An 18,997-nucleotide genomic window follows, 5' to 3' on the forward strand; every position below is an offset into this window, starting at 1 on the left:
GAAAGCATAAGCAAAGGTCAGTGTAATCTAAACAAACATGTTCGTAAAACATCAATTGTACACTTCAAAGCAAGATCAGTGGTAGGCCTAGGCTACGTCTTGTTCTAAAACAGAAATAGCACGCATCAATGTATATAGCGATTTACATTTTCCTATTAAAATTTAGATATGCAGTTCTTTTCAATCTCTAATCTTATTTTTAAAGAAAGAAGTGTGAGAACAGTGGATGTGTTGTATACTGGGCCTACAATTCAAAATTATTCTTAAATCAGACGATTTTTAGACGCTGCTGGTGCATTCCAAAAGTACTTGGCGAGTCTTGCATCTTTTAAATTCACTGATAAATTAAATATTTACCAGTTGAATGTGGGCCGGTTGAGTGATTTCCAATTTTGAAAGAACATGCTGATGTAATCATGCGAATCTGTACACGTATAGACACTGCGGAGTGAATTTCTATGTTCCTCGCAATATAAATTTATTATGAGCTTTTGAGAACATATTTTATCTTCGACCTTTTAAACGTTTCCTCTTAGACTGTTTCTTCACTAGAGCGCGTGAGTAATTCTGTGGAGTCACATATCTTTGCATACAATTTTACAAAGACCGCCAAATATCTGATTACATGGTTAACCTGTGGTTTCATGCGAATATTTTAGCACAAGAAGGTAAAGGAAGAAGTTTGCTAGAAAAGGTGAACCCGAGGTGCAATGTGCTGGCTAATTCTATATTTCTTCTTCAGCTATTCAGCTTATTATTATTATTATTATTATTATTGTTATTATTATTATTATTAATATTATTATTATGCTGCTATTGTGTAATCGTTGCTGTTGCATGTTAAATTGAAAAGACACAAAGAAGAAAATGTCAGATCTTCGTTATTACCGCGCATTTCACTATATGTGACACACAGAGAAAATAAATTTTAGACAGTAAATTAAGCAAATTCCACCTGCATGAGGAAAGATAAAACTCAATAGCAATCTAAACATGAGTTAGCCACTGGTTATTATTTGGCGGGGTATTACATATTTTACTTACATATTTTGCCTACATGAAAATAAATCATAATCAGCAGTAAAAACGATTTCCATTTATTTGTGTAGGTGGTGATTATGACTGTCGAGTATGACTGTCAAAATATTCACCTGTAAGTTTTTATTCCTTAAATTACAAACAAAGCGTTAGCATATTTGTTGCGATTATTTATTATTGCATAATCTGTTCTCTGTGCAACCAGAGTAACACAACGTTACCATCACGTTTTATATTTTTTATTAAATAAAAGTGCAATACATATGAATCTGCAATACACTTTGTTGCAAGATTCAAACACTGTTACAAACTTAAACATTATATAAATTAAGTAAATTGTGGGGAAAAATGGCAAAAAAATCCAAACATCTTAACATTGGGGAGACAAACACTCTCTATGCATTATATTACAAATATATCTTAATTGAGCAACAATCAGTTGTTTTCTTTTTATATACATGTGAAATAGATGGCTCATTTCTTCATTTAGTTTTACTGTGTTAATGTTTCAAATGATGTTCAGGCGATTTTTATTCAGAGCCGTGTGGTGTTGGCCTATTTTTTCATTTGTATCTTTAATCATAATCTATTATTTGTCGGGGAGACAGCGTTAGAAATCATACAAAAAAAAGTTCAACAAGATATAAACGGAAACATACAGAAGCAGTTCGAGTTAAAAGTTCACCACAGACTACAACATAATTTGCAGTTTTCAAAGGAAAATGAGAAGGGACCGATGAAATCCCAATGCCTGTTGTCATTGCAATTCACAAAGCCGGAACTATATGTTAACTGAGACGGGTAGACTCAGTGGTGCTTTCTATACAAAAAAAAAGTATTTTACACATAAATATTCACAGTAATATAATTTCTATTTAGTAACTCACGCTATTTACAAGTAAGTACCCTCGTCGTGATGTGGAAACGTTTATAAATTGCAGTGTCAGCTTTTCAGTCGCTGCTCCAACACAACCAGCTTGTAAAAATAGTGCCCATCTTCCCCGACTGTCGCGTCTTTCCTCGTTCAAGTCAAACTTCATTTCAAAATGTTGACGAAAATAGGCCACTGCTTTCGAGCAGTTCAGTGCTGGGTTTCACTTAAAAATTTCACTTCGGCTTTGTCTTCTTTGTTTCTATGAACTTTCGTTCTCTGACGTGTGGATGTGAAGAGAGGAGTTTGGTTTGTGTTTCTTCAATAGCTGAGTTATTTTTTCGTCGTCCGAGTTTGGGTCCAAAGGCTTGTTGTAATCGTCGTCATCGTCTTCGTTTTCCGAAGCCCCTTTCAGCCTCTCTGTTTCTGAATCCTGCTTTTTCTTTGCTGATGCCATCTCGGCTGCGTGTCTTTTCCTCCACTTCGTTCTTCTGTTTTGAAACCAAACCTGAAAAGCAGTAGATCCCTTTTTTAACAAACAGGCCACCTACGAAACATGGAGCATTTTCTCTTGTGTCCAAGCCAATAAGCTACGCATCGTGTGTAATAAGGTGAAGATTTTGATTTAATTTTTAATAGAGAACAGCAATCACACATTATAAAATATATATAAAAAACTATATTTTAAATAAACGTTGTCAGGTGAATGCTGCATAGATAACCTGATAGGCTTCATACAGTGTTTAACGAAATATAAATCCGTTCAATATTAACGGCCTCCTAATTAAACAATAGACATATGAGTATAAAATGAGCTGCGTTATATTGCCAAATGCTTAATTTGTTTGGAATTAATTCAGTTAAACAGCTGACTAGTTTTTGTGTGATTTTGTCTTTCTTGAGAAGTCTATTAAATTTGGTCCCGTGTCAATTAGGCCTACAATCATAAAATTCCATTTTTTTCTGTCAGTTGATCATGGGATGGTAAACTTGTGGCAGATTAATCTGTTCTTCTCAAATCTAATGAAAATTTGCAGTTCTTTTCATGAATTACATATGCCACATTAGGTTAATAATCCGGGTAATTATAACACTATTATTGTCATTTTGTATTAGACTATCATTATTTAAAATATATACCACTTTTTAGCAAAAATGATTTGAACATACATTTTGCGTTTATTTTAATATGTATAATTAAACATAGAGGCTAGCAGTCAACAAAACAAAACATTTATCGCATGAGAGACATTCGTGATAAAATATGCCAGAATTCAATGCATTTCTGAATATGATATAGATATTTACTTAAAAGCAGTAGGATCAGATATTTTAAAAAATAAGAAGAGGAATGGACTACCTTGTTATTTGTAGAAACATTAAAAAATCTGGTAAATCTGCCAAGCGGATTTTGTGTTTAATCTCAGTAATGTGTGATCTTCATTCTCTTATCTAATGTTTGACAAGATAATCTCACCTTCACTTGGCTCTCTGTCATCCCCAACGAGTAGGCCAGCCGCGCTCTCTCGGGCCCTGCTAAATATTTCGTTTGCTCAAAAGTCTTTTCCAGGGCAAAAATCTGCTGTCCGGAAAATGTAGGTCTCGTATGCTTCCTCTTTCCGTCTTTGTCGAGCAAAACCGAACTCTGGTCTGAAAAGAAGACAACGTTTGTTAACCTGCTCAACTCAGCGTTTAATGACAACAACATTTTAGCATGGTTTTAATATTGTCCATGCTTGGGCAAAACTTAACACAAAGTGGCTAGTTATTAGCCTGCATATTTTGTAGACTATAGAGTAATGACTAACGACAGTGCCCTGTTTTTACCGTTGCTGGACAGGTAATATCTCTGTTTTGTATGATTTACACTAATGTGCAATTAGTGCGTCTATTTTATTTTTCAGCATAACACTGCAATGCTTCCAAATCACTACATTCAGATTCCAACATCTGGAACATTTATGGAGCTGTGACATTTATAAGATGATGTCTGGACTCCGTAATTTCGCATATATAAGAACATAATGATATAAGTTCATTAAAACGAGCATAACAATAAGCAGTAAATGCCTGGGTTATATGTCAACAAATTAAGAAACGTATAAATTTAAATGAACAACTTACGGGGCGAGCAAGCGAACCTGGCATCCCTCCAATGTGGGCTTTGCATGACTCCGGGCCAAAATATAGGGGTCCTGCCTGGGAGGTCTGTGAGTGGCTTTGGGTAGCGAGCCACTGCCACTGCCGCTGCGGCGCTGGGGCTGAAATAGAGCCCGGGGGGAGGCGGGGGACTCAGGCTACTGAAGCGGGGCAGTCCTGACAAGATTCCAGCAGACGAGGACGCGGCCACGGCCGCCGCAGCCCCCGAGGCGACGATTGACGGGCGACTGAGGATGTCGTTTATTCCGTGGGGGGTAGCGGCGGAGCACTGGTGGGGCGATCCGAGAGAAGATAGTCCGGCCGAGGGTTTTATCCCCGGGGAAGAGACAGGGATTCCACCGGGATTCGGGGAGGTTGCAGACGGGGAGGTAGAAGAGGCTGGTCCGGTAGAGGATAAGGGATACGCTGGGTACAGAGGGGTCTTCATTTCGGTCATGCTGTGCAGAGCGGCTAAAGGCGGGGTGCTGAGGAGGAACGCACTCTGACGGGACCCGTCCATCTGCCCCACCGCTAACATAACCGAAAAAAATGAAGCTGGAGACTAGATTAAACAATATCCGCAACACTCTAACGGCTTCCCAATGATTTAACAGCAGACTATTTTCCTTAAACTACCCTTGCAATAAACCTTAAACTGAGCGCATAACCTAAACGTCAATGTCCGGAGTCTCCTTTAAAAGATAGAAAACAAATAAGGATTTTCTTTCTTACAGCACCTTCATATTAAGATATTGGCTCTTTACTTCTGTTCTAAATTCCAAATTTATTAGCACCGAAGCGTTATACCCATCTCTAAAGGCAAAGAAATCCAGTCTCTTCCTTTCTTCAGTCTTGCGAATCTTGAGGAGGAAGCATACTAGTAAAGTGAATTTCCAGAGTCTTCGCTTGATATTACTGACTACTTCAAATGTGCAGACGGTATTGTTTAACGCTTAAAATCTATAAATAAAAGGACACCCTTTCTTGACGACGCACATGAAGCTCTCGGAGATAATAAAACATTTTCATCACTTTCTACTGTCTTTTGCCGCAAAAGTCAAAACTTTCAGAATGTCACTCAGAAAGTGGAGGGGGTGTTTCTGTTTCTATTGGGTAAACATCGTGATGACGTCGACAACGTGTCTGCAGCAAGCGCCAACTGAATTTAGGAGGGTGTTCTTATTGGCTCTCCATCAGTGCTTTAATTTGCACATTAAAAGAGTTGCCATTCGACCGGCTATTAAATACAAAAAAGTACAAAATCAATCTAGTCAATTTGAGATCTATTTTTTTAAATAAAGGAACATCTGCAAGCGTTCTGAAGTGAAAAAGACCATCTAGAATGTTCCTCATTCATTTAACCAGGCTAGCTATTAATTCTACGGTGCTGTTCAGAGATCCATAAGCCTATAGTCAGAGATAGGTCATGAACTTATTGTCTATTGAAGGAGCGCAAATAATGACATGTTCGATTATGATTCCAACGTACGGATACTCTCTGCAAAAAACGGGATTCTGTAAAATAATTGCTTTGCTAACAAAGAGGGAGCATGAATATTGACAATTGATAACTGATTTATGAAGCGCTTCTATTGAATTTGCATTGTAGCCTATCTTTGATACCGATGTCTTTTAAATCAAGTATTTTAAAATAGCAACGTTTAATAAACTTCGCTGGGTTTTAAAACGTTTAAGTCAGAATCGTATTCAGTGAGTATGAGTTCACTTAGGCTATCAATGCATTTTCTGTGCAAAATTTTAAGAGCTTTTTGCTGTGTTGCGTTACTGACAGACTATGCAGTCGGCTGCTCTTCATTTCCTTTGGTAGTGTATTAATTTAAATATATGTGCGAATATTTAAGGCTAAGGTGTTCACAGAAACATTTTAGGTCTTTTTCACTGGGTGAAAAGGGGGAAATTTTATGACTTATCGTGGGCATTTATTTTGATTTCTTCTACTGGACAACGCTTTTCTGTAATGTGTTATAGCAGTTATTTTCTTCTGATTAGAATACTTCAGTGTTGGCTATTTCAAACGTAGCCTCCTTTCAAGCGTTTAATATTTCATCTGTTGAGTTCGATTACAAAAAGCGACCTTGCATGTACCCTGTGAATTTTGTGAGTAGCCTACTAACAGCCTATACCTACTTATTTTAAGTATTATTATTGTTTTTTTTTTTATAATATTCCTGTCTGAAATAGGCAAAAGCCAAACCAGGCTACAGATAATACGTCAAGCAAATCTTAAAGTCATAGCGAAAACTCAAAATTTTTACTTTAAAGTAAGTTTCATTTTCGTTTTAAACATTTTGACAAATCGGCTAATAAACCGCGGTATTGATTTTAACTTATCTTTATTGGCTTTTGGCTTATGGCGCTTCCTCGAGCAGCGAGTTAATAATAATTATTTTCTGTGGTAAGATCGCCAGTGATTCAACAATATGTTGAAATCTGTTTTATTTATTCGTTTGGAAATGCAACTTTTACTGCAATCTCTGTTTTAGTTTAAGTTAAATTTTTAGTTTGGTTAAAAAAAAGTTTATCATGTGCATCGAAAAAGTAACATATCACCACCACAAATACTAGGACAAAATCACTTTTACTTGTAATTATTCGGGTAATAACGACAATAAGAATAAGAGAAACTACCTTGTTATATTATTTTTCTTCAACAGTAGTGAGCAGGTTCGAAAAGGCGGAACTCGGTCGTTTGCGTTGTATAGTTCCATATTGTACACTGACGCCACCCCGTGTAAAAAAGGGGAAAACACATTTTCAGTTGACAAGGGGACCAAATCTGGTCGGACGGAAACACTCATCCATTCATTCATTACTGCAACAGCAGCATGGCAGCTGGAGGGGGGTATGTGTTTGTATTTCACTCTTAAATTAAAGTGATTTATACATTTCATATAAAAATACTCAGTGAGATGCATGAATACGAGCCTACAAAGTACGCATCTAGTCATACTATTTAAGACAACTGGTCCTACAGCACCGCACACATCTCACTGTCTGCTAGTATAATTTCCAGGTAAAAAAAGACAGGATTAATTTCTTCTGTTGATCTGCCTTCAATTCAAAAGTATATGCCTAAATGTGCATTTTAGGTTTTGACCCTTTAAAATATTACATTCATACTTACATTATCCGTGCTTTTCATACAATTAATTATTAGCAATGTTGACACTGGGTCAGTATTCATCAGTATTCTCCACTGATTTGTGTTTTCAGGAAGTCATCACCTCATTTTGTTTAAACAGACACGTACATATTTTATCTCTTTAAGAATAAGCAAATGAAATGCAAACACATAAAATCGAATTTCCAAAAGTGGCTCCTAGTGTAAGGAGTGGTAATAACAATGTTTTACCAATAGAGTTCAAAAGGACAGCAAAGCCACTGAACAGTGCCTATTGGGTCCGTCTTTATTTTTGCCATTCATTATGAGAAAATACCACTTCTGTAAGAAATGACAAATCATACATGACAGTCTGGGGTGCTGGAGATAATTTTGCAAACCTTCTAGCTCAATCTGACTTTTAACAAGCTTCCCAGATTATTTAATTTTTTTTACTATGGTTACTAATACACTTGACTGTGACTTTTCTTAGGCTTATCTGAGACTGAGTTCAGTGAGCGATAGGTATGATCATTCCACTGTACATGGGAGACACCTAGTGGGAAGGACGGGAATTAATTCTTAAGATTGTATAGTTGTTGGGAAGAAACGTCTGGGTTTGGAAACCTCCAGACAGCTGGAGTGGCTCTCTCAGTGATGTCCCATTCAGGATTTGAACATGCAACCCTCTGGCTACAAATCCAGATCCTTGATCAAATTTGTTACTAGTGTTACATCACAACATTATATAGATTACATACTATGGTACATCCAAATTTGTGGAAGTTTGGTCTAAATAAACAATCTGACAGTAACTTAAAAGCAGCCTTGGAAATTGAATTTACTTATTCTGCCATGACTGCTTTACACACTGATCAACTCTTTTGGTGCTGAAAATTCCAGTTAAAAGCACTCACAATAGTGCAGGCTAAAATTCTGTTTCAGTGTCATTTATTTGATAATGAAATCTGTTAGCATATGGGGGTTATTATATTAACACTTTGGCAAAGCCCTAGCCATAACCTGACCAACTTAAGACATCTGATGGCATGGGTAAAAGAGCAGAATGTGCATGTTATGTTCATGAACATATAATGATGGCCCACCACTGAAACACTTCAGACTTCCCACAGCATACTAACTGCCTCTCCAAAGGAAATCTTATTTTCTTCAAGCCTAGTTGAAGGATACAGTTATATCACTGTACAGATAGCATTCATCAGCCTTAAAAGCATTTTGAACCATCTGCATGGTGCAAATTCAATTTAACATGCATCAAGAGCTTTGTGCCCTCCCAATGACCCACTTGTCCCCTTCACCCTACTTATATCCCTCTGCAAAGCCAATCAGAAAAAATAGACTTTGTTTCAAGTGCCTTAAATAGTGAATTCCAGAAGGATAATTGAAATGCCCAGTCAAAACATTACTTAAGATGCGGACTGCTGCTATGAACTTCCCAAAGCTGCAATATGGTGCTCCTGGTAATGGACTTGTGAGGTGGTCATTAAAACGCAGATCAGACACTTGTTATGCCTTCCAGGAAGTTCCCAATACTTCACCTGAATTCTCTGTGAACCAGTGAAAATACACAGAATGTAGAAAGTAAAAGCAAAGTCTCCCTGGAGACCTGGAGAGTATGGTGTGATGTCATGGTGGCCTTGTGTCCGTTATAAAAAATATATTACATTTTAAAAGTCAAACTCCATATCTCAGGTGAGGCATGATGGTACCAAGGCATGTAATCTGAACTGCTTTGGTGAAAAGCAAAACTGAGCATTATAATATGTAAGCTAAGTCACATTGGGTTACAGCATCCTGCTAAGAAAATGGTATAATGAGGTAGTGCAAAGTGTATCCATTAGGACTCATTACATTGTACTGCTGGCCATAGATGAGGACAAGAAATAGAGCTGTACATTGACATTTATCTCAACCTGTTCTCAAGCTTTAACGTTGTAATTTTTATTTTGGAATGACCCCTTTGCCAAAATACCTAGCACCTACTGTTCTCATTTTAGAAACTATCACTTGCATCATTAAATTGTACAAAAAAAAAAAAAGAGACTGACAAGAGTTTGACATTGACATTTCTCTGACACCCTTTTGAAGGGCTTTCCCAGGAGCAAGGTGCTGTAGCACTAAAGGCTTATCTTAGGGGAGGAATTTTGTGAGAAACTCATGCAAATGATTAAAGGCATCTATGCAGACCTTTAAGCATTCTTTATGTTAGCGCTGTCAGAAAATATCTTCCCATTCATGCCCATCTTGTATACATTGAAATGTTAATGTGGAAGTTTTTTAAAATAACCCCTAATAAAAAGCAAAAGGGTCATTCTTTGACACACTGTACCACTGGAAAAAAAAACAGCATTTTCAAATTATATATTATGCATATCATTAGAAAAAAGAAGGCTGATTGGATAACGCAGCGACACTCCCTGTGAACTTGTTTTCAGGTATTAAATATGATTAGCCTTTCAGTTACATAAATTGGCATTGCAGAACACACAATAACTGCGTAAAAAGGTCTAAGGGAATTAAGATTACATTTTAGACTCGTAACATGCTTTTTTCATTCAATTGACTACTGAATGAGCTCAATACAACGCTTGCTGAAATCAGAACTTTAGAGGGTTTAGCAAGCTAACTACTTTGTGGTAAACACTTTTTTCCTGCAATCACACCTAACATCACTTTTTGGAGCCACTTTCACCTAATTTCCTGACCTCACTGTAAACCTTGAATACATTTAAAGTTGCCCACATTTTCAGACCATTACCCATGCACTACCAACATAGTGATGGGTCATGATTCTTAATGCATCTTAGCAACAGCACCACACTCTCTAAGTCAGGTCTATTAATAGGCTGAGCATAGTTGAAATCTTGCCAATTAGCTTGTAAAGAGACATCTGACTGAGGTTTTCCACATTACACTGGTTTTCCATAAACCACTTTCAGTTTTTAAACAGACCTTTGACAATATGTGAACTTAAATGATCCATGAATGATGCAATCTGTTCATCTTGCCACTTTCAATTGCTTCCTAAGGGTGCTAGTTGGGCCTCTTTGAAAAGGAAATGGAACAGGTAAACAGCTTGAGGCTACCTTGCAAATGTGGCATCTGTGGGTGCAGATACTCACAGATGCTCCAAGCAGTGAATACCACTACCACATGGAATCTGGCAAGACTGTCAGCAAGCTAACATTTAGTTTACTGTGAAGTCTAGCAATGTAAATCAAGCAAGTAAATTGGCAAAAGAATGACTGCAATGACTCAAGGAGGAAAATTTCAAGGATTTTCAAAGACCATGTGCCCTGTACATTGACTGAAATGTTCCACTGATTTCATGTTTGAACCCTGTATTCTCTTACTGAACCATGGATCCCTGCAAGTTATGAAATACAAAAAAGGCACAATACCAGGACTGTGACCAAAATCAAAATGAGGCTGCTGATGTCACCACTGCCAGCCTTATTCGCCTTGTCATCAAATGTTACACGAACCAATAATCAATTTCCTCAGTGACGGCAGACTGCAAGCAGGTGACTCGCAAAAACTGCAGAAACGCCAATTCAAAATGTCATGCAAGTACAGATGTACACGCATGTGGGGAATCAGACGAGTCATCTAGCAAAGAAAGAAGCGCCTGCTGTACAGCTGAGTGCTGAGGCATGACAATTGTTGCCTCAAAGCTGTCCAAGCGCACACAGCATGTCAAGTCTACCACACTGCTCTCTCTCTAACCCCCATCATTACCACGAGGTGCTGAAACCAGGCCAGAGACCACCATTTTGAAAAATGAATCACTCATCTCACTTTAAATCAAGGAATCGAGCCATTCTAGTTCGGTAAGAATTGATGTTTATTGTATGTACATTTACTCCCGTGCCATGAGTTTCTGCTTCTTCAGCTTCTTCTGGGAAACCTGAGATGACAAGATACACATTAGTATTTTGATATACCCTCAAGGAATGACTAAGAACATTAATTTTCTATGAAAAAGTACATTTGGACATTAAACCTAAGTGTTCTGGGCACTTAAGCATGTGACAGGTGATACTATTTTGAAGGCAGGCAAGCAATATAACCAAGCACAAACTTACAGAATTAAATGTAACATGTTTTTACTTGTTCCAATAAGATACTGTACTCACCATTCCATGTGTAATGCACAAATTTTACTAAATACCACAGACAAATCTGGAATTTGCCATATGCAATAGGAATTACAATGTTAATGGAGACAAGGAGTAAAGCTTTTGGTTGCTCAGATTTTCAAGGTTTTTTTCATGGATCATCCAAAGGTGTCCTAAGAAGTCATCATAGCAACCAGCACCTGTACAGATTTCCAACTATTACAGGACCGCCACTCGCTCATGTAAACCACCGAGATAGTTCGAAATACATTACTGCCTAAATTACATTACTGAATTTGTAACCAGAACCACCATCAAGCTCAAAAACTTTAACCTGCCTGCACACTGCCAAATAAGGCCATAAGGTCTATAACTAACATTAAATTTATTTGTGTGGGAAAATAAACTACCGTACAAGAACGTTTTGCGCAAATGTACCTTTTTCTTCTGAGCGACCTCCTCCTCTGGCTTGGGCACAATCTGCTCCTTCTCTGTGAGGATCATCTCGATGTGGCATGGGGAGCTCATGTAGGGGTTGATGCGGCCATGGGCGCGGTAGGTTCGGCGGCGCATCTTGGGGGCCTTGTTTACCTGGATGTGCTCGATCACCAGGGAGTCCACATCCAGACCCTGCGGTGACAGTTACATTGCAATATACAGAATACTCACATATGCAAGCTATTCAGCTGTTCACGGCACGAACATGTCGTAGACTGAAGATACCATGCAAAAAAACACAGTGGTCCCATTCTGTGTAGACACAGGTTTACATGCGTGCAGTGATTGCTCAGATCAAATTAGTTCTTTTCATTGGTTATCCAAAGGTGTCCTAAGAAGTCATCATTGCAACCACTGATCCAGCACATTCTGCAATATGTCCAACATTAAACCCAAGAAACTCAACACTGCACCATCACACATTGGGCAAAAGCTGAAACAAAAATTTAGCATAACAGGCCCACTGAGTGCCAGTATCCACTACACGAGTCAACGTTTTGGGCATAGCTGTGTGTGCTAAGACAAAACATGCAGCCCAAGATGTTGCCAGATATAAATGTGCAACAATCACCGTATGCTCTTCATGTTAACAAACTAAGATGCAGATCTGTGCTTACCTTAAGCTCAGCGTTGCTCTCTGCATTCTTCAGCATGTGGAGGAGGAACTCTGCGCTCTTCTTGGGCCAGCGTCCCTGTGTCCAGTCCCACTGCTTGGCCTGACAGGGAGAGCATCACTCTTTCACACTGTGCATGTTCCAGCTTACATGGCCATGTTCGAGCATTAATCAGAATGCCAGTCTCAAGATTGCTCAGATGCATATAATGTCTTTTCATGGTTCATTCCAAAGGTGTCCTAAGATGGTCATCACTGCAATCAAGTTATCTCCAGCGGAATGAAATGGACGGCCTCAATGCCAGAAAACACTAACAAGATCTTACACAAGGCAGTGTTAAAGTAGCCCATTAACAGTGCTTTCAGCAAATAAGGTGCACTCAACAGCAAAAAAAAAAAAAAAAAAAAGCATTCATTTGTCCTTTAATAAGTCGGCAAAATAAAGGTTGTTTTACCTGGGCACACCTGCCGACACCACCATTGTAGCGACGGAAAGGAACACATTGACGCTTGACCACCACATCCTTCAGGTACTTGGAGGCCTTGCGGATGTGCATGCCCTTGATGGCCTGGGCAGTCTCTCGGGTGTTCTGATGAGATACAGTTTGATGTCATACAGCAGAAACAACACTGTCCGCTGCACTACCCAAGCAAACTTCTCTCCAGCAAAACGCATAGGTGTCAGGATACTCAAATTACAGTTCAGGTGTTGTCTGTTGTCATGTTTAATTCCAAAGGTCTCCTAAGTTGGTCACCACTGCAAAATTCAGCATGCTTTTTCTGAGCGCACCAAAATAAAGACACACCCAGCTATTTTGGTTTACACAGTGCATTAAGATGGTATTTCTTTAAACGCAGTCTGACAAACTAAATTTTTACAGAGGCAGTCGTTAGGAATGAAGTTCCAGCACATCCCCTTTACAGCAAAACTACATGGTAAGAGAATTTATGCGATGAACACCGACTGCTTTTAAATTATACACATTTCAAAACGAAGCATTTAAGTAGCCAGCCAGCTACTTGAGAGCCAGGCATCAATAGAGGCTGCTGGGTAAGTTGTACACTTAGTTATTACAGAACAGTACCTAATGTACACCTACCTTGAAATGGACCCGGAGGTTAGAACCCCTGGCCTTGCATGCTGTATGACAGGTAAGAGCAGACAGAAATCACGTCAGACACATCGGCTTCGCGAGTCCACCATGTGCATCAATACCGGTTGAGCCAAAAGACAGAAATAAATGATACTCACATTTGGTCGGATTCTCGGGGTCGAGCGAATAGCGGACCATTTTAAGAAATCTGCGAAGAAACCAAACGGAAAAGTCAAGTTAGCTAGCTCCCATTCATAGCCGTTACGCTGACCGATTTTAACGATAAACCGACTATGTAGATAACCCTATGAACGAGTGCGATACCACATGTAAGGGTAGGTTATCGTACTTTCCGCACTTTCTGACTAGCTACTATAGCCTAACTATTATCGCTTCCTACGCCTGCCATTTCAGATGTGTGCGCGTCGCTCGTTTTCACGTTGGCATGTTGGTGACTTCAGCATAGACACATACCACCACCAATTTGTTTTAAGACTAAATTATTGACTAACGCAGACTCTGACTGATACGATAGGCTCCCCTCATTCTCTTCGTGAGATTCTTCATTCTGCACTTGCAAGGAATCTTGTGCCCACACAGCAATGTAACGCCATCACACAAGCGAACTTTACAATGGCGTTAAATTCTTAAATCTCACTTCAAATGTGCACATACACTCACGGTTATCATCATCTGAACGTTGCTAAGGTACTGTGATATCATTGTATTAATTAACTACAGCGATGTATATGATATTTCACAGATTATGTTCAATTTCTACTCGCCACAATTTTCCTATCATCACTTACCTTCTCGGGCCGCGGAAGGGAAGAGGAAGTACAAGGTATTCTGGGAGTCCAAATGATGTCGCCGAGTATCGTGAGACTTCACATCGAAAACGAGATTTTGTATATGTAGCGTTGCATTTACCCGTACAGAAACAGCGGTAGGTAGCCATTTGATATTTCTTTTAAGAATGGATGGCCAGTTTGTTGTGAACTTCCCCATGCCCATTTCGCTGACAAATTATTCTCGTTACTTTTTAAATAGAACGCTGAGAAATCAATTTTAAGTATTTACAGTCATTTTTAATCCTCCATGTGTATGCGCATAATTCTAGTTATATTTGTAAACATTACTGTTAAGTGAAAACAATCATAATATAGGATTAAGGCTCATTTAGCAGAAACTGAGTACATTTCTTTGTCTGTTTCTGTTCATTGCAGACTTGATTTCCTCACCACAAATTATTCATTTTTACTGTCTTGACATGAAACCATAACTCGTAATCTTCATAGCAATGAAGGAAAATCATTCAAACCTTTCACAATAGGTAGGCTACTTTAGTATTAATCAATTAATTGAACCATTGACTGGAGAAAATAAACAGCAGAGTAACAAAAATGATTATCCTAAAGTAAGGACAACAAAACTAGATCGTTAACGAACATGTAGCATCTAATGTAACATGGTCTCACTTGTTCATCATTCTTGGGATATCTTATCAGTTCATTTTGTAAGGCCAGAATGTAAGGGTATTCACGCTCCTATTATTCTCTCTTTCTCTCCCCATCTATATCTGCACCATCTACTTGCCAGTCTCAGTGGAAACATCTTTCTGTCAATTTCTGTCATCTTTCCCTCTGGAGCTGGTGAAAGTAAACAGTTACAATAGCGTAGCCATCTATGCCACAAACACGAAAACAATCCTTTCTCTCAGCAGCTACATAAAACTATAAAAACTGAAACCATAAGGACTTTAAGAGGTAAATTAACCTACACGCAAACCCATGACAGAAATTACAAATCAGTGTTATATAAATAATACATAGTTAATTAGTATAAGTAAATATAAGCAAAATACTTTGGAGAAGAAAAATCCTCATTTGAAAGGATTGCAGCTTTAGTAAGATTTATCATGCAAGCTAGCTAGCATCTCATAGACGTTTTCTATCTGAAAAGCAAGCTGGTTAGCAGATTAGCTAACAGCAGGCGTTTGAAATATGCGCACTTAAATTGATATATTACTATGAATTTAAATAATGGTTTGTCCTTTGCATGTAGTGGTATTTATTTATTTATTTTTTCCGCTTTTGTACTATGACAGCCTTTCTCATGAGGTGAGAGACCACAGGAGGGCAGTGTTGTGTTTCTTTAATCATTTAAAGGCAGAAAATCTTAGCCAAGCCTACTTAGAAAGCATTATGGGTTGAATATTTATAGCAAACTGAAAAGTACAGCGCAACCTGGACCATAACCTTTAGCTTCTTCCATTGTATTTGACAAAATATTTTGCCATTATTACAAATAGATTAAATTAATCAAAGTATTTAAAACAACTTTTTTTTTTGTAATAATATATGCAGAATGTCAAATTTATTTGATTTTAAAAACAAAGTTTAGAATTTATAGACAGGGGAGATTAAAGACAAAGCATGATGATGTCTCAGTAAGGGTAAGACACTGTAATTCTTCTCCTAGATTTTGGCCTGTCATTGGCAGATTGTTTGGCCATAACTTCATGCTAAGTTGGAAATTGCTGTCTGACAATACAGACTGCAAGTGTTAGTTCACTCACTTAATCCAGGCTCCAGAATGACTTGAAGCACTAATGATATTAAGCAATTGCTGTCTTGATTTGTCTTGGGTTTCTCTGTGTTTTTTTATGTTGGTTTTCATCTGAATTAACCCACAACTGGTTAAACCATCCACCAGGCCATCACTTGTGCCAGTCACCTCTCAGACTAACAAACTGATGTAGTATTAATGCAACCGATACAATTTCCAGTGCACGTCACAGGTGGACATGAATGATCCAATACTGATTTTCCCTGTGTTGCTCTGTATTTATGATTAACAGTTTGTTCTTAATCTGATCGATTCTGTGACTTTCTGTCTTTAAGCAACATCCATTTTCAGTATATTCAGGTATATATAGTATATTATTAAAGTGCCAGTATTAGGCTCATGTTTTCTGTGATATCCATTTCTTGTCAAAACGGTTTGTCAAAACGGTGGCAGGTATTTCCTTCTTTTTCCATTTTGATACTTGAATCTTATTTTTTAATAAAGGAACTTACCGGAATGGTGCAATATGCTTCCTGTGTTTGTTGTTGTTGTTTCTGAGCAGTATCTGTGACTGACCAAGCAAAGACTATTAAAGCTGAAATTATTAAACCCTTCCTGAATTTTTATTTCACACTACACCAACTAAATAATGACAACTCCACTTATGATAAACCTTTAAATGGTCCCTTTTCAGAAGCAGATTCTATTACGATAAAATATAATGAACTGATTGAATGATCATTTCAAAACAGGAAAGTGTTCTGCTGACTTGAAAAATGTCTTATATTAAATAAGTGCTCTAAACAACTAAGTGATGAATAAATCACGCAATGACTGTGCTCACCCACTTTTGCCCCGACCATGTTTTTTGGCCTCCATTATGTTTTCCATAGATGTAGCAATAACTTGCCATATATTTTTCATAAAACATGTTCACATTTATGTAATCACACAATTTACTACCGCCAGAGGGATTATTTTACAATAATATGTAGCAGCTGTACTTGTTCCCATACTCCTATCTAAATATAAACTGAAATTGTATTAAGGACAAGGAGCCAAGTATCACATCTAACTAACAGAACTACAGTACAGTCAAATAGCTTAGATTACACACATACTTTGGCCAGACTCAAATTTATCTCCAGTGGTTTATCTTCGTTCAATAGCTCAAGCTAACAAATATGACAAAATCATATGCGGGAGGCTTAAGGATAAATAGAGCAATAAATGTCATTGAATGTTGACCTTCTATTCAAATCTGAAGGGTATTAATGTTGCTGGGTTGTGTGGCTGTTGTGTTTACTCAGATAGCACCGTGCTTGTTTAAATGGTATACACATTAACAGCTGCAAACACAGCACGGAGCAAAAAGGACAGGTGCCATTTGTCTGTTTTATTGCCCAAACCTAAATCATCAGAATGTTGGAGCCGGCCTTTCACCCTTACTCCCTGGTGCTGGGACCAGAGTAAATAGTTACTATCATAAGAGTGATGACGTCACTGCAGGGCATCATCCATCACATAAACGATTGCCACTTGTTGTATCCACAAAAAGACTAGAGCAAGCTAAGACAGATGTTGCTTGTAGGATGGAAAATCTGATGGAGTTGACACGGTAGTTACCGTCTACTACTACACTGTGAATTTAAAATGCATGGTTTGTACACCATTTGGTCACATACTATTACAATATTACAGCAAAAGACACAGCTCCATTGATTTGTTTTCTGCAGAAATCCTCACATGACTATTGTGGCATTTAATGTGTGTGCAATCATAGTGCAGAAATGTGGTAGTGATAAGCAACAGGGCTTGTAACCCAAAAGCTGATGGTTTGATTTCCCTGTGGGGCACTGCTGTTGGACCCTTGGACTGGGTATTTATCCTGATTCAGTAAATATCCAGCAGCATAACTGGATAGTGTACAATTACAACATCTATCAGTCCCTTTAGATAAGAGTGTCTGCAAAGCAGATGACATGTTATCATGCTAGTAACTGACATTCAGAGGATTCGGAAGATTCAGAACACACACCTTTCTCTAAAACCTCCTCTCATCCTGTCATTCAGGAAATGTCACCTCTCAGGTCACCCTACAGAGCAGAGGTCTGTTCCAAATATACCTGGCACTGATTAGGGATTAGGAGGGTCAAAAAAGGCAGATAAGCTGTTTTAGTCTGGTCTGCCTAATCAAAGTAATCTCCTTCAGTCCTGGACAAGGCTGGGCCAGCAGTGAAGTTGGCAAAGGAGACCACTCAGAGCTGTTCCCAGAAGGGGGGCACTTTTAAAGTGGGCAAATTTCAGTGTGTACATAAGAAAGGAAGAGCTCACACACAAGCAGCAATAAACATTTCACCATGTGCAAGGGTATACCTTGCTGCCCCATTTAAGAGCTGAACCTGCAACCTCTCATTTATAGGCCCAGTTCCTTAACCATAAGGCAACACTCACCCACCCTGAATTTTTACCTAACTACATTATACTGTAATGTAACAGAGTGGATATATCTCAAGCATTAAGAACACAAGACAAGCACAGGAGTATACTGAAAGCCATATATTGATTTATTAAGATTTGGTGCTTTTCATGGTCATGGTGTGAGATGATGTGACCAGCTATATATCATTTATATAGCTATTCTCACATTGAGCATATGACCCATGCGGAACATTGCACAGTAAATAATGCTGAAAGAGGTTGATGACAATGTGAGTTCTTTTACAAAAATAAAGATATTATATACAAAAAGTGTATCAACTGTTTTCTTAAACATTGTACATAACGTTTCGCCGTATCACGTTTTTATGATCGCATCTCTGTGAGATCAAAACAAAGGCCAAGAGAAACATGAAGATGACTATTCAGTGAATACCCTTCAAAGCTGAGGGTGGTAAAATATCCAAAAGGTTATCA

General features: G+C 38.2%; 2 protein-coding genes and 4 non-coding genes across 6 annotated transcripts; all 6 read right to left on the minus strand.

Annotated features, from left to right (window-relative positions):
- Positions 1 to 1,865: 1,865 nt before the first annotated feature.
- Positions 1,866 to 4,615, minus strand: nkx6.1 (NK6 homeobox 1). Its single transcript, XM_036529940.1, has 3 exons — positions 4,034 to 4,615; positions 3,387 to 3,559; positions 1,866 to 2,417 (listed from the first exon to the last, which is right to left on the minus strand). The coding sequence occupies exons 1-3, from the start codon at positions 4,584 to 4,586 to the stop codon at positions 2,172 to 2,174; spliced, it is 972 nt and encodes a 323-aa protein (XP_036385833.1). The 5' UTR covers positions 4,587 to 4,615; the 3' UTR covers positions 1,866 to 2,171.
- A 6,398-nt stretch (positions 4,616 to 11,013) lies between these two features.
- Positions 11,014 to 14,341, minus strand: rpl17 (ribosomal protein L17). Its single transcript, XM_036528525.1, has 7 exons — positions 14,323 to 14,341; positions 13,672 to 13,721; positions 13,520 to 13,560; positions 12,875 to 13,009; positions 12,424 to 12,522; positions 11,747 to 11,938; positions 11,014 to 11,097 (listed from the first exon to the last, which is right to left on the minus strand). The coding sequence occupies exons 2-7, from the start codon at positions 13,709 to 13,711 to the stop codon at positions 11,050 to 11,052; spliced, it is 555 nt and encodes a 184-aa protein (XP_036384418.1). The 5' UTR covers positions 13,712 to 13,721; positions 14,323 to 14,341; the 3' UTR covers positions 11,014 to 11,049.
- LOC118778586 lies at positions 11,435 to 11,501 on the minus strand. The gene has a single exon (XR_005004993.1). It is a non-coding gene; the product is annotated as a small nucleolar RNA SNORD58 (small nucleolar RNA).
- LOC118778587 lies at positions 12,091 to 12,157 on the minus strand. Its single transcript, XR_005004994.1, has one exon. It is a non-coding gene; the product is annotated as a small nucleolar RNA SNORD58 (small nucleolar RNA).
- LOC118778588 lies at positions 12,611 to 12,680 on the minus strand. Its single transcript, XR_005004995.1, has one exon. It is a non-coding gene; the product is annotated as a small nucleolar RNA SNORD58 (small nucleolar RNA).
- On the minus strand, positions 13,117 to 13,182 carry LOC118778589. Its single transcript, XR_005004996.1, has one exon. It is a non-coding gene; the product is annotated as a small nucleolar RNA SNORD58 (small nucleolar RNA).
- Positions 14,342 to 18,997: the final 4,656 nt, after the last annotated feature.

The sequence above is a fragment of the Megalops cyprinoides genome, chromosome 5, assembly GCF_013368585.1.
Source record: "Megalops cyprinoides isolate fMegCyp1 chromosome 5, fMegCyp1.pri, whole genome shotgun sequence".
Lineage (NCBI taxonomy): Eukaryota > Metazoa > Chordata > Actinopteri > Elopiformes > Megalopidae > Megalops > Megalops cyprinoides.